This window comes from Schistocerca cancellata, chromosome 6 (genome assembly GCF_023864275.1).
Source record: "Schistocerca cancellata isolate TAMUIC-IGC-003103 chromosome 6, iqSchCanc2.1, whole genome shotgun sequence".
In the NCBI taxonomy this organism is placed as follows: Eukaryota; Metazoa; Arthropoda; class Insecta; order Orthoptera; family Acrididae; genus Schistocerca; species Schistocerca cancellata.
Window position 1 is genome coordinate 296,790,290 of NC_064631.1, and position 20,223 is coordinate 296,810,512.

At 38.6% G+C, this 20,223-nt stretch overlaps 1 protein-coding gene across 1 annotated transcript in view; it reads left to right on the top strand.

Moving 5' to 3' along the window:
* The window catches only part of LOC126088299 (uncharacterized oxidoreductase YjmC-like), an 83,502-nt gene extending 66,855 nt beyond the window's left edge, over window positions 1-16,647 (top strand). Inside the window, exons 3-7 of the mRNA XM_049906430.1 lie at window positions 4,277-4,338; window positions 4,420-4,473; window positions 4,930-5,028; window positions 6,889-7,084; window positions 16,391-16,647. Of these exons, the coding sequence (XP_049762387.1) occupies window positions 4,277-4,338; window positions 4,420-4,473; window positions 4,930-5,028; window positions 6,889-7,084; window positions 16,391-16,647 (668 nt within the window). The remainder of the gene's footprint in view (window positions 1-4,276; window positions 4,339-4,419; window positions 4,474-4,929; window positions 5,029-6,888; window positions 7,085-16,390) is intronic.
* The last annotated feature ends 3,576 nt before the right edge of the window (window positions 16,648-20,223 follow it).

The following is a 20,223-nucleotide window of genomic DNA, read 5'->3' on the forward strand; positions in this document are numbered from 1 at the left end:
AAACGCAAAGGTCCCAGGTTTGAGTCTTTGTCCGGCATGCATACAGTTTTAATCTGTCATGAAGTTTCACATTTACTGTTTGGCTGAATGAAACATTCAGTAATGAGCCATACTGTTGGCTTAAGCTTTGGGTGCACCATGTTTTGTAATTGTTCAAAAATTGTGCACCATTTCAATGTGGGGACTAGTGGCTGAATTTTATTCGGAGATACATTGCATATTATTTGGATGTTAGTCCCAGGGACTGCCTGCCTTTCTAAGTAAAGATTGATGGAATCAATGTTAAGTGAGTCCAGAATGGTCACGTCCTGGCTGTGCTCTTCTGCTAGTTTGTGATACTCTAGTTGTTGAGACATAATATTAATCCATTGCAGGTAGTCTGCAACTATGTTGTCAACACCATGTCAGAGACAGATGTCTATTGTACATTGCACAGTAAGGTCAAGATGACAGAAATGATGAGAACTAATCTCTTTTGAGGGTTACCATATGGTGAGTGGATTGTGATCTGTATGCATAATGACATGTATTCCTTTAATATCTTCTCTAAAATATTCAAAGATGATGAATAATTCGTGATCAAACATGGACCATTTTGACTGGGAGGCCATGAGTTCTTTTTGAGAATTGGAACAGTTGAGCTTGAGCTACCACAAGTTGTTGTAAGGCCACTCTGATGATTGAATCATTGATGTCAGTCTGTGACAGTGAGCTGTTCATCAGGTACTGGGTGGGCCAAAGTGGTTTCTTTTGTGAGGGAGTCTCTGGCTAGTTGGAACACGTCTTGCATTCTGTTGATCTCTCTATTCTTTTTCTCCCTGTGTTTTCAACCTGGAGAGAATGCAAGTGAGAGGGGCTTGTATTGTTGCTACCTAAAGCAGCAAATACTGATAAAAATTTAAAATGCTTAGAAAGCATTGTAGGTCATGGCAATACTGTGGAGGTGGTAATTGCTTAATGAGTTCTGTTTGTTCTGAGAGGGGTTTGATGCCTGTGGCATTTAGTACTTGTCCAGGAAAGGTCACTTTGGCTTTCCTCAGTTGTCATTTATCCTCGTTTATGATCGCACGTGTCCTGGAGGGCAATGAGAACTAGTTCAAGATGCCATTCATGATCATACGGACTGACAGAAAATATTAGTATATCATCCAGGTATGCAAAACAAAAGTAAAATTTGAAGACTCTGTTAGTCAACTGCTGTCAAGTTTGCGCTGTGTTCTTTAGTCTGTAAGGCACAAATAGGGACTCAAAAATTTTGAACAGTGTGATTATTGGGATCTGAGAGATGTCATCTGAGCATGCAATTGATGATGCTGAAAATAGAGGTGTCCACTAGAGAGTGTGTAGAGTCTTGAATATTTGGAAATGGATAACTGTCATATATCATTCAAGCAATGAGAGCTCTGTGATCACTATAGAGTCTCATGGAACCATTGTCCTTCAGTGTAAATTTCCTCTGGGAAGCCTATGGGCTGTCTGAAGTATTATCCCTGATTGTAATAATTCACTGACCACTGCTTTTGTGTGGCCCATCAGTGTACTGGTGCCAGCTAGTGTGCTTTCTGGCAGATGGAGTATCATGAGAATTCGGTGCACTGCACAATTATCTATTGTTTACTGTTAAAATTTCACTTGCACCTGGTTGGGGGGGGGAGATGGTACACTCATTCCATGTGCTGAGAGATGAGGCAGAGTGTGCTGTATTGACCTGTGTTCAATGTGGCGTGCTTGGGGTCATTAACTGCGTAGCTGTGGATCATAGTGGAGCTGAGATGCAGTCAGTCAAGGTGGGCATGTCTGAGGTAATACCAACCTCAGCTGTGCAATGTATGAGCAAAAGGCTCTCACATTACTCATCCATATCCCCAAATGCAACAGACACTTCATGTATGTATTGATGAAGTACTGCTTTGTCGGCACAGAGCACATCCAATACTTTGAGTGTCCTGAAGCAGCTGCTGTGTCATCATTAGGTTCTCTATCATAATAATTCACTCCTTTAGTGCATGGGAGTATGTGTCATCATCATGCTGATGCCCACTGGGGCATGTGGTAATTTCTGATGGATGAGGTAGCTTGAGGACAGAGAGCCACAGGATGAGTCATCTGGTGTCAGGATGCAGTAGTGTTGCATTTTCTAAATCCGCTGAAAGGCGAAAGTGCCATAGAAAGGTGATTTCTACCACTGATTCACTCATTATGGTAATAAAGAAGGTCCATAGAAACTGTTGATCTGAGCTTTAGTTAGTGTTTCTGTGAGTGGTGATATGCAAGTCAATTTGGAGTCCAGAATTGTAGGGATGTTGTGCCAGATCTTGTTGCATTTGTATTGTTCAGTACTGTACAGATGTCAGACTACATACTGAACAGGAAGCATTTATGCATGCTTCGATCAAATATAGAAAGCCTTCCACCAAATGGCGGGAATGATGCAGAAGATGTTAAGCCAACACATTGTGAGCATTGGTGGCTTGACAAGTCCATGTTTGCCAATGCACCTTTTGTGACCTGAGTCTGTAGTTACAGTAGCCACAGGGAGGCCAGCCATTAAGTGTGGCACCACCAAAATAGACGTGATACCAGCAATTCTGTGATCTTGAGGCTGTGGCTGTACTTGGTGCAACACTGCCGGCTAGGAGGCTGGTTGTGTGTGTCTGCTGTGTAGGCTGGTGTCCTGATTGGGGATGGTGACATCGCCATCATGTGCTTTCAACATGGGTCAGAGTGGATTGGTACATGTGGTGTTCAACTCAAATTCAGTGCTGCATGCCACGTTATTGTCCACAGCATTGATGCTGTAGCACAGAGAACATTCTGTCTGCCATGCATAGCTTCTTTTTTAATGTCTCTGCCTCATGAGCAGTCATGGCAAGTTGTAGTTACAACAGAAGCTTGACAATCTATAGGGTCCACAATGAAGTGACTGGCATGAGATCACATTGAGTAGTATCTGTAGTCAGCACTACAGCTTGGACTGTCACATATTGTTGGTTAATTGTTCATCGTAGACTACCATTTTCAATTGTTGTTCTGGGTGTGTAACAAACATTGGTGAAAGGCCAATTTTGCCATTTAATATTTATTACAGTCAGGCAACACACAAGTGACATCACCGAAAGTGTCAGCATGCTCTGCTTAGTGGCAAATTAATGTCACAAATCTAGAGTTATCATCCAAAATCCCCAATGAAGTCAACACACATTCTGCTGTCACAGACCAAAGTGCTGACTGTTCTGTCCATAATGATGGGAGCTTGGGTTGTGTGCCAAGTCCATGAACTTTAGTATCAGCTAGTTGAAGTAGCACTGATGCTGTCTCGTAAAACGGTGTAACTGATTAAGTATTCTGGATCACCCACAGTGCGGCTGTGGATCCAATTATCACATCTAGGTAGTTATGGTCTGTTGCACTCCACCATACTTGGTGGTCGTAATTCCTAATAGCGTTCATGAAGCGGCTGATGCAATTGACATGGGAATCATGTTATTTTTCATATTTAGTCCACTCGTCCTGCTGAATCATGAACTGATGCACTTAGTGTCGAATCTTGTACAAAGTCCAATAGCAGACTGTTGAATGGAACCCACTATTGTGGTGTGCTGAAGAATGTGTTGTTTTGAGAAGCAACACCTATGGCTGTATTTAGTTCATGTCTGAGCATTGGCTGACAGTTATTACGCTGATGATGCACATCACTGCTGCTAGTCCTTGAGGTCTTTATGGACTGATGATGTGGCGCCATCAGTGCAGGATGGCTGCATTCCTACTGTGTATACAGAACAAAATGTCTCCCCATTGTGTTACATGATTGTTGCAGGTTACCTGTATACTAGCTTTCCCTATTTGGCACAGAGGTTATACCAACAACAGAGACAACATGTTGGTGTTATGATACTGCTTTATTGCTTACAATTCAACATACAAGATGTCCTTACAGTATAAGATTCTGAATTGAACTGGTTGCTTTGGAATCCCACCAGATATTGTGCTCCACATGGTGTATTCTCTGATCAGAGGTATTATTCATGCTGGTGTCCCCACATACTGACTATAGTTACATTTTCATACACTTTTATATATGGCCTTAAATGTCTGATTTATATTTACTCATTTCTTCTCCTCTTTCATAATAAAATGGCCATAATAGTGTATTGATGTATGTACAAAAGTGAAATATAATGGATCTCATTATTCTATCAAAGCCTGTGTACTTAAAACATAGAGACTGGCATCATTCCTAAAACAGAATGAGTTGTCATTTTGGATTTTTTCCCAGGTTCTAATCACTATGGATTAGCTGCTTTTTATGCTCAACAAGCACTACAGGAAGGAATGCTGGTGAGTTATATTTTATTTAGTTTGTACGCTAGCAGTAATTAAGGGAATCTTATCACTTACTAGTCATTTCCATCATTTCAGGGTATGACTTTTACAAACACATCACCACTGATGACGCCAACTCGTGCAAAGGAGGTAGGGCATATCTGTTCTTTATCTCTTGAGATTTATGAGTTACCCAGATAATTTTTCTGTATTTTGTGTATTCATCATTGTAAATAGCAAAAATCATATAGGAAATATTCACAATGAGAAGAGTATTTGCAAACCTGTGGCTATTACTTCCCAAGGATGCTTTACAGTAGTTCACTGCCATGTGGCATTCACATAAATCATTGAGGTAGAGAATGCATGTGAGTGTTACAAATAAAGCCTTGGTACACCTGTAAAGCACAAAACAAATATCTAAAGTTATTGCTGCATTCTGGCTGGCTGTTTGTATTGCGTTCTTGAGATATTCATTGACATGGCAATTATTTTTTAATTGTGATTTCTTTTTTATAATTTATCATCCTACAATAATGCAAAAATACATAGAAGTATTGTATAACTATGTTATAAATATTTACCAAACACATTACATATTTACAGGCAGCCCTGGGTACAAATCCATTGTCACTGGCAGCTCCAGGAACTGGAGGGGATAGTATCATTATTGATATGGCCACAACTGCTGTCGCTGTGGGAAAGGTAAAGCACTTCCGTTTCAATCACAAGTTAACAAAGAAACTGACTGATGTTAAATTGTTGGTTAGTCGATTATGACACATTTCTTCCACTTTGTTTGAAACAGAAACAGTTAAGCAAATGGTAAACAGGAACTGTGTATGTGTTACAAGCAATAATAAAATTCTTAATAATCAATTTCAGTGTTAAAGTTTATTTGGTTTTGGCTTATGTTGCATATTTCCACTCCTTGTTGTCTTATGAAACTCCCTTCTGGGGCACTGAACCTAAAATAAATAAAACATTTATTAATCATAAGTGAACTGTAAGAATATTGTGTAAAGTAGATTCCTCTTTGTGGAATTATTTCTCACTGTTCAGTATATTTTGTTGTAGCTGTGCCCTCCTGTGCTGTTTTGTGGCTGGATGAGGAGAGGCTGGTGATATAGGTGGGTGGGCAGTTTCCTCTCACTACAATATTAAATGCACATGTGGTTAAAATACACTTTATATCAGAAACCAATTGAGTACTTAACTTCAAGGATGTCTAATCTGAAGTTCTGTGATTAACAGCAATCAAAGATGACTATCACTGTGGAAAACTTGAGCACAATGTGACATATTGAGGTGCAATGCGAACTGAGTTTCGATGCGACATACTGAGGTACTGAGAGAGAGAGAGAGATTGAGCGATTGAGAAAGCTTGGTTGTCAGTGGCAGCCTATATCCATGCTGTCCAGGGCACATTATTGGTGCAAAGCCTGGGGGCATGTCTTGGTCTTCTCTTGTCATAGACCCACCTAGTTAGGCACCTGCTACACAACATTTCCTAGTGCCAATCAAGTGTGATGGCAAAGCTATACACCAGCACACATTTACTCCTCATTGCTTTTTGTTGCTGATAATTAACATCAGTTTCTTGCAGAATTTTTGAATAAATTTTTAGTTCGAATATAATAGACTTCCATGGGATGAAAAAACTTCTGCCCACAAATTAGCATGGGTTTAGAAAGCTTGACTTGTGTTAAGCTCAGCTTGCCCTTTCCTCACATAATATCCTGTGAACCAGTGATGGAGGACAACAGGTAGGTTCCATATTCCTAGGTATCTGGAAAGTATTAAACAGGATGCCCCACTGCTGGCTGTTAACAAAGGGCCAAGTGGATATTAGGTTCGCAGATATGCGAGAGGCTCAAGGACCTTGACTTCTTAAGTAATCAAGCCTAGTACGTTGTCCTCAATGGCAGATGTTCATCAGGCGATGCCCCAGGGAAATGTGTTGTTAGTGCTATATATACATAAATGATTTGATGAACAGAGTGAGCAGCTATATGCTACTGTTTTTATATGATGCTGTGGTATATGTCAAGGTGTTGCCATTGAGTGACTGTAGGTAGATACAAGATGACCTAGATAGAATCTCTAGTTGGTATGATGAATGGCAGTTTCCTCTAAATGTAGAAAAATGTCAGTTAGTGCAGGTGAGTTTAAAAAACAATCCTTTTTTGTTGGAATACAATATTAGCAATGTACTGCTTGACCCAGTTACATGGATTAAATTTCTTGGCATGAGATACAAACTGATGTGAAGTGGAATGAGCACATAAGGATGGTAGTAGGGAAGACAGATGGGCAACTGTGGTTTATTGGGGGAATTGTATGAAAGTGTAGCTCATCTCTAAAACAGACCACATATAGAATAGTGGTGTGAAACATTCTGAGTACTACTCGACTATCTGGGACCCCTGTCATGTTAGATTAAAACTCTCTCTCTCTCTCTCTCTCTCTCTCTCTCTCTCTCTCTCTCTCACACACACACACACACACACACACACATTTGTACATGTATATAACAACTTCTCAAAGCATTGTTTTGCTTTTCAGATTGAATTCCAGCGGCGTAAAAAAGCACCTATTCCATCCGGCTGGGCTCTGGGTCCCGATGGTGCACCAACAACAGATGCTGAGGTGGCCTTCAAAACTGGCCTTCTCATGCCCCTTGGGGGTTCAGAAACGCATTCTGGATATAAAGGCTATTGCCTGGGTATTCTTGTCGAAGTATTTTCTGGAATACTTAGTGGTAAGTGCTGCTATTCTACAAATGTTTTCTTATCAGTCCGTGCACAACAGTGCACGGTACTTACATGCCCTAAAGAGCTGCTCACGAAAATATGAGTTTGCAGGGGGTCACGTCTCAGGTTGTATAGATCACAGAGATAAGGGGTCAAGTGTTTTGGATAGTCCCTGTCCTAGTGACCATCTGTATACCTATTGAAGAACAAGTATACTGTAGATATCTTACAATACAGAGTCAAAATTCACACATTACATGCTTCCTCAGCCAAGGGAAATTGAACAGGTTGATGGTTCTTTTGAATTATATGTGGTCTAGGGTGGGCCTTAGGCAGGTTATAAAAGCGCCATTGGTTCATGGGTGGTTCCTGAGAAAACCAGGAGTACTGACTGTGGGGATTTCCACATCTATAATTTCTATTCATGGCAAATTGTCAAAATTTTTACTGTATGTAATTGAGATGATGTTTTCAGGGGACTTGAAGCTTTTTTTGATATCATTATCTGTAGCTGGTATCCAGAGATTCAAAGTTACAATATTAGTGCAAATAACATCCAATCTAAGGTATAAATGTAGTTTCAACTGATCTAGTGAACACATAATAAGGATTCTCAGTTCATCAAATAGTTCTGACATTCCCAACAATGTTTTAATTACCATTTTGTTACTAATAAAATTTTATAGTGTTCTGTCTGTATAATCAGTATGTTCTACATATACAGGCTGTATTCAACTGGAAATTATTTGATAGTGCTGCCTGATGGTGTAAGCACCTTGCAAAGATTACTTTGTCATACAAACGTTTTTGTACTTGCATATCAAACATCACATTTGTTGGTATACTGTAGGTGTAGACTAAAAATAAAGTGAATTTCACTGGATGAGAGAAAATTTTGTGCTAGCATTATGTTATACACACTTATTTGTTGCTTGTATGTGTCAAAGTAAGTAAATGTGTTGAGATACATAAATAAACTGTCAAAACTTTAGTGTCCCATAGAATTCATTTTATATAAGCAGCACACCCTGCTGTAACAGGGAAACAAAAGGAACCCTCCAAAAAATGTTTCTGTCAGAGCACAACAAGGTGAATATGCTCCTCTTTAAAAGACTCCTACAGAAAAGTTGGGCAGCTGTCTTAATCCTCATTCTACCTTCCTCACAAAAAATTTTGGCATGCAAACATATTTACTCTTTCTTGCATTGAAAGAGAGTGGCAGATAGACAGAGAGAGCAGAGTATTGCCAGTGGGAAAGAAGGAGACAGGGGACAGTGATGGTCAGTGAGAGACTGTTCCAGTAAAAGAGAAAGATTAACTGATGTTGATAGTAGCAGTGGGAGCAAAAGAGAGAGGAGACAGTGGAAATGAAAAAGAGAGATGAGTGGAAATAATGCATAGGCTTGGGAGTTCTGGACACTGAGCTCCGAGCTCCCCCGCCCTCCCTTTGACCAGCAAACCTTAACACAAAAATATTTGCCTGTTTTCGCCATCTCCTATGCCCATGTGTTAAAGTTTCCTGGTTTAGGGGTTGACACTCTCAGCATACCATCCTCGACGATGTACGTGGAGAGGAGACAGTGGCAGCTGGAGAGAAAGACAGCATATTGTAAGTGAGAAAGAAAGAGACAGTGGCAGTGAGAGAGAAAAAGAATGGGACAAAGACAATGACAGTGGGACAGACAGACGGCGAAAGTGGCAGAGAAGGAGACAGTGGTAAGGAAGAATGATTTTGATTTTGATTTGATTTGTTAGTCCATTTTCATCTACAGCTGCACATTGTGCAAGAGATATTTGTTTTTCTTTTGTTAACATTAACAGTTTTACATATAATATACCTTTGTACATAATAACACACATTAATATATCAATTAATGATGATGAATACTTAAATAAATGTTGTTACGCTATATACAGAGAGATAAAATACAAATATTCTTCTGAATGAATGGGTAAACACACAAAAATTTAGTTTTGTAGGTATTCATTCACTGTGTAAAAGCAGTGATCAACCAAGTACAACTTCAGTTTAGATTTGAAGTGACCAATGTTTTGTATGTGTTTAATGGTATCTGGTAAGGCATTGTATAGTTTGATACTAGGATCGATAAGGCTGTTTTGAAATAACTTTGTGTTGGTGCTTTGAACATGTACATCCAAATTTGTCTTGTATCATAGCTGTGTATTGTATGATTTTGAGTGATGAGTGGTCTTTTTGTGTGTAAGTTTTGCTTTAAATATATTTTCAAGTATATATATGCAAGGAAGAGGCAGGTCATCCTTTTTTGAAACAATGGTCTACATGATTTGCGATTATCTACCCCTTCAATTATTCCTATAATTTTTTTTTGAATTTTGAATGTTTTGATGGCATCTTCAGAAATTCCTCAGAAAATAATCCCATATCGGAGGTGAGAGTGTAAAACTGCATAATATACACACTGAAGGGTGTTGTAGCTGGTACAGTTTTTTAATGTACGCAGCACAAAACAAGAAGTACTTTATTTTTTGTCCATTTGCTCAATATGTGCTTTCCATTTCAAGTTGTCTTGTAGATGAAATCCAAGAAATTTGGTACAGGCTGTTTTGGCAATTGTCTGTCCGTATAGCTCTCGATTGGGTGATATCAGATTTTTTGTTTGTGCTGTGTGTATATCCATAGCTACAGTTTTTTCAGTGTTTATTATTAAGTCATTGTCATCAAAGTAACATGTTAGCCTGTCAGTGGCTTTTTTTATGTTTTTTTTACAAGAGTTCCTTCTGAGTTTCCTGTAATTAGAACACTCGTATCATCAGCAAATTGAAATATTTTACTGCTGTCATTGCTTATGTTTAGGTCATTTACATAGAGTAACAACAGAACAGGACCCATTACTGATCCTTGTGGCACTACATATTTAACAGTCAGTAGCTTGGAATTATATTTCCTAATGACATTGCCCTTTCTTGATCTATTTCCACATATTGTTCCCTGTTTTTAAGATAAGAGCTGAGCCAGTTGTTAGCTGTTCCCCTAATGCCAAGATTTTCTAGCTTGTTTAGCAATTTGTCATGATTTATGGTGTCAAATGCCTTTGACAAATCTAAAAATATGCCCATGGTAAGTTTTTTGTTGTCTAATGCTATCAGTGCCTCTAATAGAAAGGAGTGAACTGCAGATTCGGTTGAGCGGTTTGCTCTAAATCCGTGTTGAGATTCTGACAGAATGCCATTTACCTCTAAGAAGTCTGTTAGCCTCTTATTGAAAAGCCTTTCTAATATTTTTGAGAAAACAGACAGAAGTGCCAGTGGTCTGTAGTTGAAAATATCATCTTTGTTTACTTTCTTGTATAATGGGTTTACTTTTTCTATTTTCAAACATGAAGGAAAAGTTCCTGTAGCAAAAGATAGGTTACATGGGTGGGTTAAGGGCTCAGTAATCAAGTCCCCACACTTCTTTATAATGAAATCAGGTATATCATGTACACCTACAGAGCGTTTTGTTTTGAGACTTTTTATTGTAACCTGTACTTCTTCTACATTTGTTGGGTACAGAAACATTGATCTGCTTGAGACTTTTTTCCCTGTTTCTGTATGCTGTTTTCTATTAGAAGTCTGTTGTAGTAGTTTCTCTGTTACATTTATAAAATAGTTATTAAACATATTAGCTACTTCCTGTGGGTTACTATCAAACTCCTGAGTTGTGTTGCAGTTTCTTGCAATATTGTGAAGGTACCATTTTCTAGCACAAGATTTCCTTATACCACTAGTAATCCACTTGTTGCTTTTAGTGGTTTGCATTGTTTTGGCTTTCAATGGAAAAGCAAGATCAAAATAATATTTAAAAATATTCATGAATGTCTGAAACTTATCAGAAATATTTTCTGTATTATACACTATCTCCCATGATTCTTGTTGGAGATAATTCTGGAATGTTTGTACTGCAGTATTACAGAAAGTTCTGCCCATGTGTGTAGTCTTCCTCATATAATTATAGGATGGATTAGTGTTTACACAAAAGCTTATAGCCTGTGCATGATGGTCTGCCAGTCCAGCTTTAATTACTACTGATTTATATTTTGTTTTGGAACTTATTATTATTTGGTCTATGGTAGTGCTAGAATGATTTGTTTCACATGTAGGGGACTGGATTGCAATCTCCAAATTATTGGCTGTCCCCCCCCCCCCCCCTCCCCCCATGAACCATGGACCTTGCCGTTGGTGGGGAGGCTTGCGTGCCTCAACGATACAGATAGGTGCAACCACAATGGAGGGGTATCTGTTGAGAGGCCAGACAAACTTGTGGTTCCTGAAGAGGGGCAGCAGCCTTTTCAGTAGTTGCAGGGGCAACAGTCTGGATGATTGACTGATCTGGCCCTGTAACACTAACCAAAACGGCCTTGCTGTTGTGGTACAGCTGAAAGCAAGGGGAAACTACAGCCGTAATTTTTTCCCGAGGGCATGCAGATTTACTGTATGGTTAAACGATGATGGCGTCCTCTTGGGTAAAATATTCTGGAGGTAAAATAGTCCCCCATTTGGATCTCCGGGCGGGGACTACTCAAGAGGACGTCGTTATCAGGAGAAAGAAAACTGGTGTTCTACGGATCGAAGCGTGGAATGTCAGATCCCTTAATTGGGCAGGTAGGTTAGAAAATTTAAAAAGGGAAATGGATAGGTTAAAGTTAGATATAGTGGGAATTAGTGAAGTTCGGTGGCAGGAGGGGCAAGACTTTTGGTCACGTGAATACAGGGTTATAAATACAAAATCAAATAGGGGTAATGCAGGAGTAAGTTTAATAATGAATAAAAAAATAGGAGTGCGGGTAAGCTACTATGAACAGCATAGTGATCGCATTATTGTGGCCAAGATAGACATGAAGCCCACGCCTACTACAGTAGTACAAGTTACTATGCCAACTAGCTCTGCGGATGATGAAGAAATTGATGAAATGTATGATGAGATAAAAGAAATTATTCAGGTAGTGAAGGGAGACGAAAATTTAATAGTCATGGGTGACTGGAATTCGACAGTAGGAAAAGGAAGAGAAGGAAATATAGTAGGTGAATATGGATTGGGGCTAAGAAATGAAAGAGGAAGCCGCCTGGTAGAATTTTGCACAGAGCATAACTTAACCATAGCTAACACATGGAAGAACCCTGGAGATACTAAAAGGTTTTAGATAGATTATATAATGGTAAGACAGAGATTTCGGAACCAGGTTTTAAATTGTAAGACATTTCCAGCGGCAGATGTGGACTCTGACCACAATCTATTGGTTATGAACTGTAGATTAAAACTGAAGAAACTGCAAAAAGGTGGGAATTTAAGGAGATGGGAACTGAATAAACTGAAAGAACCAGAGGTTGTACAGAGTTTCAGGGAGAGCATAAGGGAACAATTGACAGGAATGGGGGAAAGAAATACAGTAGAAGAAGAATGGGTAACTTTGAGGAATGAAATAGTGAAGGCAGCAGTGGATCAAGTAGGTAAAATAGACGAGGGCTAGTAGAAATCCTTGGTTAACAGAAGAGATACTGAATTTAATTGATGAAAGGAGAAAATACAAAAATGCAGTAAGTGAAGCAAGCATAAAGGAATACAAACGTCTCAAAAATGAGATCGACAGGAAGTGCAAAATGGTTAAGCAGGGCTGGCTAGAGGACAAATGTAAGGATGTAGAAGCTTATCTCACGAGGGGTAAGATAGATACTGCCTACAGGAAAATTAAAGAGAACTTTGGAGAAAAGAGAACCACTTGTATGAATATCAAGAGCTTTGATGGAAACCCAGTTCTAAGCAAAGAAGGGAAAGCAGAAAGGTGGAAGGAGTATATAGAGGGTCTATACAGGGCCGACGTTCTTGAGGACAGTATTATGGAAATGAAAGAGGATGTAGATGAAGATGAAATGGGAGATATGATACTGCGTGAAGAGTTTGACAGAGCACTGAAAGACCTAAGTCGAAACAAGGCCACGGGAGTAGACAACATTCCATTAGAACTACTGACGGGCTTGGGAGAGGCAGTCCTGACAAAAATCTACCATCTTGTGAGCAAGATGTATGAGACAGGCAAAATTCCCTCAGACTTAAAGAAGAATATAATAACTCCAATCCCAAAGAAAGCAGGTGTTGACAGATGTGAAAATTACCAAACTATCAGTTTAATAAGTTACAGCTGCAAAATACTATCGTGAATTCTTTACAGACGAATGGAAAAAATAGGTAGAAGCCGACCTCGGGGAAGATCAGTTTGGATTCCATAGAAATATTGGAATACGTGAGGCAATACTGACCCTACGACTTATCTTCAAAGCTAGATTAAGCAAAGGCAAACCTACATTTGTAGCATTTGTAGACTTAGAGAAAGCTTTTGACAATGTTGACTGGAATACTCTCTTTCAAATTCTGAAGGTGGTAGGGGTAAAATACAGGGAGCAAAAGGCTATCTACAATTTGTACAGAAACCAGATGGCAGTTATAAGAGTCGAGGGACACGAAAGGGAAGCAGTGGTTGGGAAGGGACTGAGACAGGGTTGTAGCCTGTCCCTGATGCTATTCAATCTGTATATTGAGCAAGCAGTAAAGGAAACAAAAGAAAAGTTCGGAGTAGGTATTAAAATCCATGGAGAAGAAATAAAAACTTTGAGGTTTTCCACGTCCTTTGCTGACAGCAAAGGATGTGGAAGAGCAGTTGAACGGAATGGACAGTGTCTTGAAAGGAGGGTATAAGATGAACATCAACAAAAGCAAAATTAAGTTGGGTGATGCTGAGGGTATTAGATTAGGAAATGAGACACTTAAAGTAGCAAAGCAGTTCTGCTATTTGGGGAGCAAAATAACTGATGATGGTCGAAGTAGAGAGGATATAAAATGTAGACCGGCAATGGCAAGGAAGTGTTTCTGAAGAAGAGATATTTGTTAACATCGAGTATAGATTTAAGTGTCAGGAAGTCATTTCTGAAAGTATTTGTATGGAGTGTAGCCATGTATGGAAGTGAAACATGGATGATAATTAGTTTAGACAAGAAGAGAATAGAAGCTTTCGAAATGTGGTGCTACAGAGGAATGCTGAAGATTAGATGGGTAGATCACATAACTAATGATGAGGTACTGAATAGAATTGGGGAGGAATTTGTGGCACAACTTGACCAGAAGAAGGGATCTGTTGGTAGGACATGTTCTGAGGCATCAAGGGATCACCAATTTAGCATTGGAGGGCAGCGCTGAGGGTAAAAATTGTAGAGGGAGACCAAGAGATGAATACACTAAGCAGATTGAGAAGGATGTAGGCTGCAGTAGGTTCTGGGAGATGAAGAAGGTTGCACAGGATAGAGTAGCATGGAGAGCTGCATCAAACCAGTCTCAGGACTGAAGACCACAACAACAACAACAATATGTTCATCAGCTCAGATTTTGAATTGCTTCGCTTATTAAAGTCTACATTTAGGTCTCCACATATAAGAACTGTTTTTCGATTTGTTACTGCTTTATTTAGTAAAGTATCAAGCCGAGTATTGAATTTTTTTAGGTGGGTAGCTGGAGATCTATATAAACATATTACAATTAACTTGAATGCTGGAATTTCTATGCCTGATATTTCAAAATCTTTCTCAGTGTTTAAGGATTCAACATTGTCTAAGTTTTTGAATTTGATATCTTTCTTTATGTATATGCAGTTCCCTCCACATGTAAACTTATTTCTACAAGTTTGTGCTGCTAACACATAATCCATTATTTTCACTGTCTTTAACTCATTTATTTCAGCCAGTGTTCAGTTAAGCACAGTATATTAACATATATAAGTTCACTTGATAGCAAGATTTCAAGCTCTCTTACTTTATTCCTAAGTGACTGTATATTCTGATGAAGAAGAGTGACCTGGTGAGATTTTAGGTTTGTTCTGATTGTACTTGGTTGACCACTTTTCTTTATTCCTGAATTTAAATTGCGTGAGAAATCTTCGTTCTCATCTAGAAGTGTGAGTTGGTTTTTTTCCATTGGTCATAAGAAAATGTCCTGATGGTGAAAAGGGGCAGTTCTCCATCTCTCTGGTCATTTTACTTGTTTGGTCGATGTTGAGGTGGTTTCTGTTTTTGCTGCAAAGACTACTACTGGAGGTGGTGTTGATATGTTTACTGTTGCTGTTGTTGTGGTCTTCAGTCCTGAGACTGGTTTGATGCAGCTCTCCATGCTTCTCTATCCTGTACAAGTTTCTTTATCTCCCAATACCTACTGCAGCTTACATCCTTCTGAATCTGCTTAGTGTATTCATCTCTTGGTCTCCCTCTACGATCTTTACCCTCAACGCTGCCCTCCAATGCTAAATTGGTGATCCCTTGATGCCTCAGAACATGTCCTACCAACAGATCCCTTCTTCTGGTCAAGTTGTGCCACAAATTCCTCCCCAATTCTATTCAGTACCTCATCATTAGTTATGTGATCTACCCATCTAATCTTCAGCATTCCTCTGTAGCACCACATTTCGAAAGCTTCTATTCTCTTCTTGTCTAAACTAATTATCATCCATGTTTCACTTCCATACATGGCTACACTCCATACAAATACTTTCAGAAATGACTTCCTGACACTTAAATCTATACTCGATGTTAACAAATATCTCTTCTTCAGAAACGCTTCCTTGCCATTGCCAGTCTACATTTTATATCCTCTCTACTTCGACCATCATCAGTTATTTTGCTCCCCAAATAGCAGAACTGCTTCGCTACTTTAAGTGTCTCATTTCCTAATCTAATACCCTCAGCATCACCCGACTTAATTCGACTACATTCCATTATCCTCGTTTTGCTTTTGTTGATGTTCATCTTATACCCTCCTTTCAAGATACTGTCCATTCCATTCAACTGTTCTTCCAAGTCCTTTGCTGTCTCTGACAGAATTACAATGTCATCGGCAAACCTCAAAGTTTTTATTTCTTCTCCATGGATTTTAATACCTACTCTGAACTTTTCTTTTGTTTCCTTTACTGCTTGCTCAATATACAGATTGAATAGCATCGGGGAGAGGCTACAACCATGTCTCACTCCCTTCCCAACCACTGCTTCCCTTTCATGACCCTCGACTCTTATAACTGCCATCTGGTTTTTGTACAAATTGTAAATAGCCTTTCGCTCCCTGTATTTTACCCCTGCCACCTTCAGAATTTGAAAGAGAGTATTCCAGTCAACATTATCAAACACTTTCTCTAAGTCTACAAATGCTAGAAATGTAGGTTTGCCTTTCCTTAATCTAGCTTCTAAGATAGCTTCTAAGATAGGTGTACTAGTAATCCTAATTTGGTCTTGAGGCTTTTTGGGAATAAAAAATCTTGTAGATGATATGGTCGCCTTAATGTTTCTTCTCACTGGAATTGCTGAACTTCCTCCTGTTGCTGGGGTGGTAGTAGTTGATTGTTGGTGTTCACTGATACATGTAAAATTAGATATCCTTGGTGATACTTTTGACACTGGATCTGCTGATGTCCTTAGTGGGTCTCCTGTGGTACTGCTTCTGGTTTCCAGTGCCCAGTTCTTGTTGTATCTTGAATATCTTTGGGTGTGGAACTTGGTTCTGCTGCTTTTTTTGGATTAGATGCTTTTTCCAGTATCACAGCCTGGTTTAGTCAATGGTAGTTTTGTTTCACTGTGTCTTCTTTGAGTGATGAAGGTGGAGTACAGTTCTTTTTTGCGCCTCCTTGTTTATCATTCATAACTATCGAGGTGGAGAAGTCCATTTCTGCTGCTTTTTCTTGTGTTTTCACTGTCGCGTTTGATGAGAGGTCTTCACATTGTATGTATGTTAGAGCCGGTATTTGCAGATCGGCACCTACTGCTAGTTGTAAATGTCTACATAATTTCTCTTTGCCATCCATTCGCAAGTGAAGTCCATGCTTTGCATAATCGCTTCTACTGAAGAATGTATTGACATCCACTACCATTACATGCTCATAACTTTTTGCTGTTCTCATTGAGAATTCGTTTGCAGCATAGATTCTGTTGTTCAGTTTTGGTACATCATATCTGTATGGAATTGTGCACAAGATAACTTTTGTGTGGATTGTCTTATGAAGACAATCTGTTAAGGCACATTTGAAATCCTGAAATTTCTTTAGGATGTCATTTGTCCCACCTAGAATGATGACACTGTCATTTTTCGTATAGTCTTTCGTCTTCCCGTCTATATACAAACCACGTCATTTAATTGTGTGTTAGGTTTTATTACAGAAGAGATGTAGTGTTTTTGATTTTGAGAACTGTTCATAATTTTTGCACAGTGCGGACCATGACGGTCAGAATGAATTAATACGTTCTGTCTCTTGTTATCACTGTGTATCATTTTTTGGGGCACTGGTCGAGTGCTTTTTTTACAGTTTTCATTTGTATTAACGCTTTTGGTTTTGTCAGGGCACTTCATAAAACAAGCACTTGAGTCCTTCGCTGTAGTATTTTTGCTTCTGATCCATTCATGCTGCTTTTCTTTCTCACTATTTACAGTTTTTGTCGCTTTTGTTTTGATTGGTACACTCGATTTCAGATAACCTAACAGTTCGTTATTTTCATTTCGAAGTTTTGTTAACTTTAAAGTGTTAATCACTGTTTGCATGCTTATGATACACTCTGTTAAATGTTCAATATCTGTTACACATTTGTTACATGGAATACTTTCACTTTCAATGGCTGTATTTCCGTGTGGTAGAACATTGCGCACATCACACTCGTGAGCCATTTCATTTGACTTCCTATATGTGCCAATAGTTCACTATTTCTAGACAAAATTTCTGTACAATTGAGTTATAATATTACACACAATGCATTTACGACTGTAGTATTCACTGATTTTTACATATGTCACATTTTTCATTCAAGTTACGTTTATATTTGTAGAGCTAACACACTCGCAGGTTACACTTTCCACCATATTTGAACAACATTGGATTTAAAATGAGAGAAAGGGATGAAGACAATGACAATGGGAGAGACAGACAGGAGAAAGTGCCAATGTGAAAGAAAGGAGACAGTGAGGGAGGACACATGTGAGGACTGTTCAAAAAGTAAGGTGACTTCAAATAGCACAGGCAATGTACATTTGATGATTGAATTTTTTTTGTTATGTTGGTACACATGTCCCAAACACATGTTCACAGTTTCAAGTATAAAGCACACGTTGTTGTTTTTGACAGATAGAAAGGTTAGATATGTTTTAGTGTGCTTGGTGATTTTCGATTATTATAAAGAAATTGGGCAAAGAATTTACATCAAATTTTGTGTGAACAATGGAATCAAGTGCTCTAAAATACTTGAAATGTTGACAGTGGCGTATGGTGAGTCTGCTTTAAGTAAAAAAAAAGTTTAGAAGTGGTACAAGCTCTTCCAAGATGGTCAAGAAGCTGCAAATGATGAACCTTGCTCTGAACACCACAGTACATCAACAAGAGATGATAATGTCAAAGCTGTGAAGAAAATTTTTTTGGAAAAATCATTGAATTACCATAAGAGAAGTTTCTGAGAATGTTGGCATATTGGTCAGCATGTGTCATGCAATTTTGTTGGATGTTATGTGCATGATACACGCGTCAGCTAAGTTTGTTCCAAAACTTGTCAGTTTTAATCAGAAGAACCATCACCTGAGTATCGCTCAGGAGCTCTTGAATGATATCAATGATGGTCCTGATTTACTCAAAAGGATCATAACTGGTGATGAAACATGAGTTTATGATTATGAAATTGAAACCAAAGCTGAATCATCCCAATGGAAGTATCCTGAAGAGCCAAAACTGAAAAAATACGCTATGTTTGGTCAAATGTCAAAGTTTTGCTGACTGTTTTTTTTTCAATTACTGTGGCGTAGCGCACCATGAATTTTTGCCTCAAGGTCATATGGTCAATAAGGTGTCTTAATTTGATGTTATGCACTGTCTGTGAGAAGCAATACACAAAAAATTTCCAGAATAGTGGAAAGACAATTCATGGCTTTTACATCATGACAACGAACCTGTTCTTTCATCACTGCTTGTGAAAGGTTTTTTGGCCCAAAACAACATGACAGTCATGCACTGGATTTGGCCCCCTGCAACTTTCCCATTCCCAAAACAGAAGAGACCTATGAAAGGATGAAGGATTTCAACCATTGAGGAAATAAAAACTGCATCACTGGAAGTACTAAAGGCTGTAGCAGAAAGTGTGTATGAGAAGTGCTTTGAGGATTGGAAGAAGCATTGGTGCAATTGTATTGTATCTGAGAGGGTTTACTTTGAAGGGGACAACATGAATACTGATGAATAAATAAATATTTTTTCAAAAAAGTATAAAGTCACCTCACTTTTTGAACACAACTTGCATATAGACAGTGGGCAGTGAGAGGGAGACGTTGAGTCTGAAGTCTTCACTAAAAGGGGAGACTGACTAAAAGGCTCAAGAATCATAGAGTGTGAATACGTTCCCATGCCATAATTTTTGGTGAGGAGGGCAGAATGAGATTGTGCAGCTGGTTCCTCACTTTTCTGTCGGTGTCTTAAAGAGGAGCATGTTCACTTTTTTATGCTCCAACAGGAGCACTTTTCACCTGGTAATAATGATGTTTGATTACTGTGGTGATACAAAGTGTAACACCTTCATGACTATAAATTTCAAAAATGTGGAAACATTTCCATATTTGTCAAGTTTTAAGCTACATTTTGGAATGGCGTAAGTATTATTTTTTATATCCATCAGTTCATTGCTATACTGTTGTGGTAATTGTTATTTTTATATATTAAATAGAGATATGATAGTGTCCACAAAAAACACTTGGTATGAGTACAGTATACAATTGCCTTTGTAATGTCTCCTGTACAATGATCTATCTTCAAACAAAATGTTGGTCATTACTTTGTTGTTGGTTTGCATTGAGTCCCACAATACATCTACAGTTCTAAATTAGTACATATCTTGTTTGTTTCTCATTGGTTTCGTTGTCTTCCATGGAGTATGTTTCTATTTCCAAATCGTCCTTGTACCTAGAAATATTGAGTGGTCAAGGGATTGTTATTTAGGTAACTTCCAATGGTTATTCCAATAAAAGCAGTTTCTGAACTCTGAAATAGAAATATTCTTCAGTATTTCCACACACAACACCAATAACAGACATTGAGGTGTGAAAAGTCATGGAATATCTTCTAATATCATGTTG